Source organism: Daphnia carinata, chromosome 4, assembly GCF_022539665.2.
Source record: "Daphnia carinata strain CSIRO-1 chromosome 4, CSIRO_AGI_Dcar_HiC_V3, whole genome shotgun sequence".
Taxonomy (NCBI): domain Eukaryota; kingdom Metazoa; phylum Arthropoda; class Branchiopoda; order Diplostraca; family Daphniidae; genus Daphnia; species Daphnia carinata.
The window spans coordinates 8629699-8640169 of record NC_081334.1 but is presented as its reverse complement, the minus strand read 5'-3'; the positions used below and the strand labels follow the sequence as shown (position 1 = coordinate 8640169).

The following is a 10471-nucleotide window of genomic DNA, read 5'->3' as shown; positions in this document are numbered from 1 at the left end:
TTTTTATGCTGTTTGAATGGAGATATTAAAACTCACTGTATCACACTGTATTCATATTGAATACACGTATATCTGTTACTGTTTGAATGTACATGATGAAACTGAATATAAAGCACTATATTCACATTGAATACACTTATTTGATGCGGTTTGAATGTAGATATTGAAACTCACTATATTACACTGTATTCGCATTAAATATGTTACAGTTTCATACCTCATAACAGTGTCCTGCCATGTAACCGCATCTAGTGCCCTGATTCCACCTCCCCTTGATATATGGCAGACCGGAAGGTATGCGACGGGGTCGTCTGCTGTCATGTATTTAGTTAGTTACCTCGCCGTCTACCGAGTGATCATAAGAAGGAGCTCCTAATCTTTCTTTTTCACAACTCGTGCCAAAGAAATTATTTTTTTGCCTCTCCTGTTGTCAGCTATTGATTGACTTCAGCAAATTTTGTTTTGTTTTTTTCCTCGCTTTGGCGTTCTCGCGTCCTCATCTTCTTGAGGATTGCTCCAATGTGGACACTGAACGAACGTTTTTTTTATTTCTTTTTTGGATTTTGAGTGACTTCTGTTTTTTTTTGAGAAGTAATTTTTTTGTACGCGGCTTTCTGTGAATATCCGATACAGAAGATAAACAAGAAGATCATTTTTACGGTTTTGAGCACCAATACAATTTGAGGGATCGAGTCAGGAAGACCAGGTAGACCACCAACCCCAGTTAGAGCTCGTATAGTGCGTTCCGTGACTAGACCACCATTTAAAGTAGGAAATAGCAGTAAAACAGAATTTAAGCTTTCGTCACCGAAACCACTAACAACAGCAAACATGGCTAACAATGACTTGATCGTAGCTATAGGGCATTTTACCGACGCGACAAGAGCTGACAGCGAAGCTAGACAGAACTAAATAACGCAACTAGTGAAGGTCATCAACATTCAACAACAACAAAACAACACTGCTCTACAAGCCCTAGCTGCCGCTGCACCAGTCGCTCAGATCCCACAGGTAGTTCGTCCGTCGACAATTGCGGTAAATTCAATTACACGCTTTGGGGGGGGGGGGGGGAGTAGAGGAAGACGTCCAGGGGTTCATCGACAATATCAGCCGAGTCGCAGTTCTTGAAAATTGGAATGACAACAATCTATTATTAGTAGCCGTAACGCGTCTTGACGACACAGCTTCGCAGTGGCATATTCAACAGGGCCACACCTTTACAACTTGGCCACTTTGGTCGGCAGCTTTAGTAGCGAATTTCACACGCCCTCTTTCGTTCTTGGAATGTAGTCTACAGGTTGAAGCTCGTGTTCAGAAGCCTGGGGAGTCCTACATGGAGTACGCTCTTAGCAAGCGCAGGCTTTGTCTCCGATGTCCCGTTCAACTGCCAGAAGCCGACGTAATTAGAGCCTTGTTAAGGGGACTCGCGAACCCCATTCATATAGCCGCATTGACTGCTAATTTACCAGCCACTTTTGCTGATTTTTTTACACGGATCCGTGACTTAGACCAGTTGGGATTGCCGTCGCCATCGAAACACGTCTCGTTTGCTCAAACTCTGGAAATTGATTTTTTAACAACTAACCCAGCATCTGCAACTACTAACCCACCAACGCCAGATTTCGCTGCGCTTTTTCAGAATCTAGGGGACCGTTTGGCAAACCGTTTGTATTGGGCTCGAACAATAATACTCGTTACGCTGGACCGGCATATCCTAGGGGTAGCGGAACAACATTTCCAAGAGTTCCACCGCAAAGGGTTATGGATGTAATAGAATGGGACATATCGCGCGTGATTGTCCATCAAAAAACGACGTCAGGGCACGTCAGGGACAGTGGTGGCCATGAAGGACTATTTTTGTCCAGAGCATCACCCCGCGTTACCCATAATAAAAGTATGGATTGAGAAAATAGGTGAAGTCATAGCGCTTGTTGACTCGAGGGCAAGCGTTAGTGCGAAACGGTTAAGCGTCGTGCGGAAATTTATGGACTCTCATCGGAAGGCCACGACAACTAAACTGAGAGGCGTTGACAACAAGCTTGTGCGTGTAGAAGGAGCCCTACCGTTGAATGTTAAGTGGAAGCACAACTTTGCCAAACTCAAGTCCGTCACCATACTAAGGACCGCTCCATTTGCGCTAATCTTGGGTGTTGACTGGAAAGTAAAACCAGCATTGTAGTAAGGGAAGGGAGAATTGAATTAGTCGGGGAAGGGTTAGTTGAGAAGGAAAATAAGGGTGTAGCGGCGAAGGAAAGTAGGGGGTTAGATCTAGTAAGGGGGGAAAGTAACGTTACGGGGAAAGCTGTAAGGGGGGAGCAAATAGGGTTAATTGAGGGAAATTTAAATAAGGGAAACATGGAAATTGAAGACGGCGAAGAAAAGGGGGTAGAAGAAGTTTTGACGAAGGAGAAAAAGAGCGTGCGATGGGCGGAAGAAGTGCACATAATTAACGAGGAAAGCAGCAGTGAGGAAACATTTTTGGAAGAAGAAGGGAGGAATGAAGAAGATTTTGACGTAAGAGACGGTCTGATAGTCTTTCGCGGAACAGTCGCCTTCGAAACGACGTGGATGGATGCCAGTTAAGGTGGATGGACACCAGGTAGTTCCGCCCAACTCGCTAGTCTTTGTGAAGGGAAGAGCGACGGCATTTCTTTTGTGCTGTTGAAGTGAACGACTGTTCTTCCAGCACACGATGAAGCCAAATTCACCACTCAGGTTAATATTGGGGAGGGACTAGACTCTGATCAACGAGAGAAACTTCTGGGTATGCTTGAACGTCGACGAAAGTGCTTCCCGACGTCAAAAAGGAAAATTGGGCAAACCACTGAAGTTGAGCATCATATTGACACGGGGATTGCTTGTCCGGTGAAGTCTGCGCCATATAGGGTATCAGCGTTCGAACATCAGATTATTGCGGGAAAGATTGAAGAAATGTTAGATGACGGTGTTCGCGAAGAATCTTTTAGCCCGTGTAGTTCGCCCGTCGGTTTAGTCCGTAAAGCAAAATCTGGTGACTATCGTTTTTGTATTGATTTTAGACGTCTAAATGCGATAACGAAACGTGATGTTTATTCGTTACCTCGCATTGACGATGTTTCGGACAGGCTAGCAGGTGCGCAATTTTTTCTTGCTTGGATTTGGCCAGTGGTTATTGGCAGGTGCCTGTGGCATTGAAAGACCGGGAGAAGACAGCGTTTGTTACTCCAGACGGTCTTTATCAGTTTACACGTCTGCCGTTCGGGTTGAGCAATGCTCCGGCGACGTTTCAACGTTTAATGGATAGAGTATAGGCTGGCTTGAAGTGGCATATGTGCCTAGTTTATTTAGATGACATCTTGGTTTTTGGTCGATCTTTTGACGAGCACTTGGCACGCCTAGAGTTGGTGTTAACAGCTCTAGAGCGGGCAAATTTGACTCTGAATATTGATAAATGCGTTTTCGGCGCCACCAAGGTGTCCCATCTGGGACACGTAATTCATGCGGAAGGCATTCACCCGGAAGGTGAGAAAATGCGCTCTTTGACTTCTATGCCTGTTACAAATTTAAAATCAATACGAGGTTTTCTTGGACTTGCGTCGTACTATCGGTGTTTTGTCCCTGATTTTGCGTCATTGGCTCACCCTTTGCACGCTCTCCTCAAAAAGAATGCTGTTTGACGGTGGACGGAACGTCGCGAAGGCGCAAAGAGCAGTATTGTAGATCGTCTTACGACTGCTCCTGTTCTGGCTCATTTCGATGACGCTCTTGAAGCTACCATTCAGACCGACGCAAGTCAAACTGGTCTTGGAGCGGTGTTGACGCAAGATGCTGATGAAGGACATTGACCTGACTTTCATCAGCAGAAGGCTGTCGGACACCGAAACACGATATCACTCCAATGAGTTGGAATGATTGGCGGTGATGTGGGCAATCAAAAAGTTGCGCACGTATGTTTATGGGAGACATTTTTTTGTTAAGACGGACAGTTCAGCCGTCAAGTGGATGATGGGGAAAAGGGACTTAAAGAAGAAGTTTGCGATGTTGGTGCTTGATTTGCAGGAGTTTACCTTCACGATTGAACACGTGAAAGGTACGGATAATATTATTGCGGACACTCTGTCTAGGAACCCTGCCGACGGCATTGATTCCCAACCAGATGATTGTCTAGCAGTCACTGTAAAGGAACCCGAAGTGGGTTATGCCTCAAAAGAGCTCACCCTCTTGCAACAGCAGGACGGCCAGCTGAGAAAAATTTTCGTAGCATTAGACACCCTTACGCCCTGTAAAATTTCCCAAGATTTTTTCATCCGTAGTAAAATTCTGTATAAAAAAAAACAAGCACTCTGGTAGGAAGTTGCTACTTGTTATTCCCTTAATCCTTCGTAGATAAAATCTTAGAAGAATGTCACGATTCTCCTCCATCTGGACATCAGGGTGTGGAGAGAAATCTTTTTAAAATTAAAAGTCGATTTTGGTGGCCACGGCTGGGTAGGAGCGTAAAACGTTTTGTACAATCTTGTTCTTTTTGCCAAACACACAAACACGCAATTGGTCAGGTGGGTTGGCCGGCTCCAGCCCATCGAACCACCGTCTTCTCCATTCCAGCTTATCGGAATTGATCACTTGGGCCCGTTTAAGGTTACTGCTTCTGGCCATCGTCATATAATTGTCTCCATAGACTATTTGTCGAAGTGAGTCGAGATGGCTGCTGTTCCTGACACGTCGACAAAATTTGTTACGTCGTTCCTCGAGACGAACACTATCTTTCGCCACGGTACACCACAACGTATTATTAGCGACCAGGGATCAGCCTTTACGTCTCAGATGTTTGCCGAATGGGTAACGCGCTGGCATACTAAACACATTTTGGCCTTTGCAGAGCATCCGGAGACCAATGGATTAGTGGAAAGAGTTAATCGTACATTAACCCTTGCATTATGCGCCTTCGTCAACGCCGAACATACGGACTGTGACTTACATTTAGCAACCGCAACGTATGCTATTAATACTGCCCGCCAAGCCACAACCGAGGTAACGCCTTTTGAGTTAGTGAATGGTCGTCTACCAGTTCTGGCCATAGAAAATCTCTTTCCTTGGCAAAAGAACGATCAAGAACCACATGCCAATTTTTTGTCACGCGTTTCGGAATTGAGGTCGTCAGCTCGTTTGCGCATTGTGGAAAAACAACGGAAAAGCAAGGAAAGAACAAATCGAGTTCGGAAGCCGGAACCCGAGCTTCTCCATAGTGGCCTTGTTCTAGTTCGACGGAAGCCTAGAAAGAAAAATTCCACCAAAAAATTTCTTCCTAAGCTTGTGGGGCCATTCCAGGTAGTGCGGAAGCTATCTCAGACAACCTACCTAGTCGAAGACCTGCCCAGACGACGGAAGAAATCATCGTATAGGCGTTTTGACGTCCACGTCTGCCAAGTTCGTCGCTTCCATGGTCGGTCGGATATGGAGTGGGACGCATCGGAAGATGTGGCAGTCGACGAGTCTTCATCTTCGCCTTCTTTGAGCGGCTCATCTTCGTCCGAGTCGGAAGAGCATCCACAGGAAGATAGGCCAACAACAACTACTAGAGCTGGGAGACGGACAAAAAGACCTGCGTGGTTGAAAGACTACCACACATAACACGTACACGCTCTTCTTTCTCTATCGTGTTTTTTGTTTGGGGGGGGGGGGGGGTTGAGTTATTGGGGTTGTCATGGTGTTTTTTTCTCTTTTTTTTGGGTGGTGATGTCATTTGATGTTTTGCTTTTCTTCGTTTGATAAATCATTGTTTGTTTTTCTCTTCTTCTCTCTTCTTTTGGCTGGGGGTGTTATTTGTTAATTGTTTTTTTTTTGCTTTGATAAATCGCCGTCATTTGGGTGGGTGTAAAGAGCCGTGAGCCTCAGGGAAGAATTTTTTTTTGTTTTGTTTTTTCTCTTCCCCAGTAGTCGGTAGTGTTTTCCCTTTTTTGTTTTCGTTCCTCGTTTATCTTCTTTTCTTCGGGGACCATTTCGAAGTTCCAGAAAACTCTCAGTGTTTTATTTGTGTTATTCGTGTGGAACTTCGAGTCAGGAAGGGCCGAATGTTACAGTTTCATACCTTATACCAGTGTCCTGCCATGTACCGCCATCTAGTGCCCTGATTCCACCTCCCCTTGCTAGATGGCAGATCGGAAGGTATGCGACGGGGTCATCTGCTGTCAGTCATGTAGGCAGTTAGCTACCTCGCCGTCTACCGAGTGGTCATAAGAAGGAGCTCCGCATATTGCTGGCTTCCCTTCGCGAACCCCTGAGTGAATTGTGTTGTACTTGTGTGTTAATCAAATATACGTGTCCCGTGTCAATCGGAGTATTCCCATCTTCATATTCCCCGCCGTTCATCCCCATTACTACTTGCGTCTCACGATTTTGGCCCGACGCCGGCAACATCAGTAACAAATACACATCTATTTGATGCTGTTCGAATGTAGATATTGAAACGCACTGTATCACACTATATTCACATTGAATACACGTATATTTGATAATGTTTGAATTTAGATGATGAAACTGATTCTATAACAGTATATTCACAATGAATACACGTATATTTGATGCTGTTTGAATGTAGATATTGAAACTCACTGTATCACACTACATTCACATTCAATACACGTATATTTGATACTGTTTGAATGTAGATCATGAAACTGATTCTATAACACTATATTCACATTGAATACACGTATATTTGATGGTGTTAAAATGTACATATTGAAACTCACTGTGTCACACTATATTTAAATTGAATAAACGTATATTTGATGTTGTTTGAATGTAGATATTGAATCTCACTGTATCACACTATATTCACATAAAAACACGTATTTTTGATGCTGTATGAATGTAGATATTGAAACTCAGTGTATCACAGTATATTCGCATTAAATACACGTATATTTGATGCTGTTTGAATGTAGATCATGAATCTGATTCTATTACACCATATTCACATTGGATGCATGTATATTTGATGCTATTTGAATGTAGATATTGAAACTCACTGTATCACACTAGATTCACAATGAATAAACGTATATTTGAAGTTGTTTCAATGTAGATATTGAAACTGATTCTATAACTTTATATCCACAGTGAATACACGTATACTTGATGCTGTTTCAATGTAGATATTTAAACTGATTCGATAACACTATATTCACATTGAATACACATATATTTGATGTTGTTTGAATGTAGATATTGAAACTCATTGTATCACACTATATTCACATTGAATAAACGTATATTTGATGCTGTTTCAAAGTAGATATTAAAACTCTCTGTATCATACTATATTCACATTGAATACACGTATATTTGATGCTGTTTGAATGTGGATATTGAAACTCACTATATCTTACTATATTCACATTGAATACACGTATATTTGTTACTGTTTGAATGTACATGATCAAACTGAACTGTAAAGCACTATATTCACATTGAATACACGTATCTTTAATGTTGTTTGAATGTAGATATTGAAACTCACTGTATCACACTGTATTCCCATTGAGTACACGTATATTTGATGCTGTTTGAATATAGATATTGAAACTCACTACATCACACTATATTCACATTGAATACACGTATATTTGATACTGTTTGAATGTAGATCATGAAACTGATTCTATAACACTATATTCACATTGAATACACGTATATTGGATACTGTTTGAATGTAGATGTTGAAGCTCACTGTATCACACTATATTCACATTGAAACACGTATTTTTGATGCTGTTTGAATGTAGATATTTAAACTGATTCTATAACACTATATTCACATTGAATACACGTATATTTGATGCTGTTTGAATGTAGATATTGAAATTCACTGTGTCACACTATATTCACATTGAATACACGTTTATTCGATACTGTTTGAATGTAGATCATGAAACTGATTCTATAACACTATATTCACATTGAATACAGTGCGGCTCCACTTATCGGACCACCCTGTGCAGTGGTCCGATAAGCGGGTGGTCTGAAAAGCGGCTCGACCGCGGTCAGTGCCATCTCATCGCGCTTATTCGTAAAATTTTCTAATGCTCTGCTCGTATTGACTAGTTCTGTACTCACTTAACTAGATAAGCTTTATAATAAATTGAATTAATTTACAAGAACGAGTAATAGTATAAAACCTAAGTTTATTAGCTGTGTCGCAAAATTCTAGGTACCGAACAAATTACAGATCAAGTAAAAATACCAAAACAAAAATGTACGCTACGTTTAGTTGTATAAAACGAGAAAAAAATCTACATTTGAAACATTTACTTTGAACACACTTGAAACATAAACGAAGTAAGGTAATAGAATAACGTAAAATTGTTTTAAGAAAAATTAAGCTTATCAACGCTTACAAATAATAAATTAATATTTAACATACGCATTTACTTACGACAAATGTTCTTTAATTTTTGAAACTAGGTCATACAATGTAGGATCGGATATCCTTGCATCTACGGCAGCGCATGCATATTTAAGCAGCTTCTCTTTCAAGAGTGCTTCATGAGCTAGATTGTTAGGACTAGAACTAGTGGCAACGCTCTCGCAAACGTCCGTCAGTGATATTTTGTTTGACTGGCTGGAAGAGCATGCCGAATCACTTTGCTATAAAATTTCATTTGAAAGTTCGTAATCTTCTGCCGCAATAACTGCCGGATCTGATTCAAAGTTAAGCCAGCGTTGAATTTGAATAGCGCAATCATCTTTCTTCGCTTTCTCTATTATATCGGCTAGATCAGCATTTTTTTTCAGATGGAATTTGCAAGGAGAGTAACACGTCGCATAAGAAGTCGGAAGTGTTACCAACAACATCTAGAGGTCTGGTTTCGCTTAACCTGGTGAACTGCTCATGTGGTAGTATTTTCGAATGCCTCCATCAATTGAATATTGTGGTGTTTGAAACCAAATTCCAGCAAGATTTGATTAATTGGCAAGCATCCAATACAGTTGCAGAGCAGCCATATCGCAAATCCTTCCTACCTCTTTTTGCTAAACTTGCTGCTTCCTGCAAAGCTGTATGATTGTCATAGGCCTCAACCAATTTGATGATTAACTGCTTCCTATAGAGTGACTTTAGAGAAGCTGTAATACCCTGATCAAGAGGCTGGTAGACCGAAGTGACATTTGGAGGAAGGAAAAAAATCTGAACTTGGTCTAATGGATCGACACAAGTTTTGTCATGACCAGCACAATTGTCCATTACAATAGCTACTGACTCCGTAGTCTACTGTCTCATAACGGGTAAAAATACATCTAAAAACCAATATCTGAAGAGCTCCCTGTCCATCCAAGCATTAGCCTGACCTTTATCTGGAATCGGAGGAAGACTGTCTCTAAAACAGTGAGGTGATTTTGAGGAACATATCACCAATGGTGGGATTTTAAAGCATCCAGTGGCATTCACGCAATGCATCACAGTTATTCTCTCTTTGGCTTTCGGCTCTTTGGTTCCACTTATACTACGGCGATTTTCATCTGGTGAAACATAACTACGAAACGGTAGCGCACGATAGTAGCTAGATGTTTCGTCACAATTAAATATATTCTCAGGTTTATACTTACCTAGTTTGTCACGTAAGACCTGGATTTCCTGCTCTGCTTGTGCAATATCCACATCGCCTGATTCACCGACAAGGCGCACGCTATTTCCAATGCCGAAGCGTTTTTTCCAGTTCGGAACCAGACATTTGAAGCGTTAAGCTTATCCAATCCTAGGCGGTTTGCTTCATGTAAAGCGCGAGCTAAAATAATACTGCGGGATACGGGCAATGGTTTCCGACGCTTTGTTGGATTACGCATTTACCTAAACCATTCAAAAACTGCATCATCTAACTCGGGATGATGAGCAGTGTTAGCCAAATGCTTGGATCTCAAATTAAAATTATTTTTTTCACTGAAACTTTTCGATTCACTTCGCCTTGCACTAATGCGATGAATCTGCGAGCGTGAAACACTGAACATTTTCCCCACAGCACGCTCACTCAATCCTTTTTCTAGCTGCTCTACAACTTCAAGTTTTTCTTTTAGCGTCAAAACATCCCTATTTTTTCTTCCATTTGAATTTGCCACATTCCGCGCTTTTGAGTTGGTACTTAACACCGGCGTGCGCACTGTTTTTTCCATATTACAGCTACACTAAAATGGATCTTTCCTGAATAAAAGCTAAGAAGAAACTAAGGGAAACTTTTGACTTATTTTAGCAAGCTGGCGTACCTGACTCATCATAATAAGCTGGCATCGGACTCATCCTAACAAGCTGATAACTACAGCATTCCGCTGACATTTAAACCCCCTGAAAATGAAGGGACATCTTCATACAGACCACCCTTCGCGCGCCCCGGTTCTAAAAAAGGCTTCATTAAATCCACACTAGTGGCGCTCACTCGCCAACTCAGTGTGCGAGTCTGACCTCGGTCCGATAACCGGTTTGGTCCAATAAGCGGGTGGT

At 41.8% G+C, this 10471-nt stretch overlaps 1 protein-coding gene across 1 annotated transcript; it reads left to right on the top strand.

Annotated features, from left to right (window-relative positions):
* The first annotated feature begins 4680 nt into the window (after positions 1-4680).
* On the top strand, positions 4681-5610 carry LOC130687582 (uncharacterized). The gene has a single exon (XM_057510755.1). The coding sequence runs from the start codon at positions 4681-4683 to the stop codon at positions 5608-5610; it is 930 nt and encodes a 309-aa protein (XP_057366738.1).
* The last annotated feature ends 4861 nt before the right edge of the window (positions 5611-10471 follow it).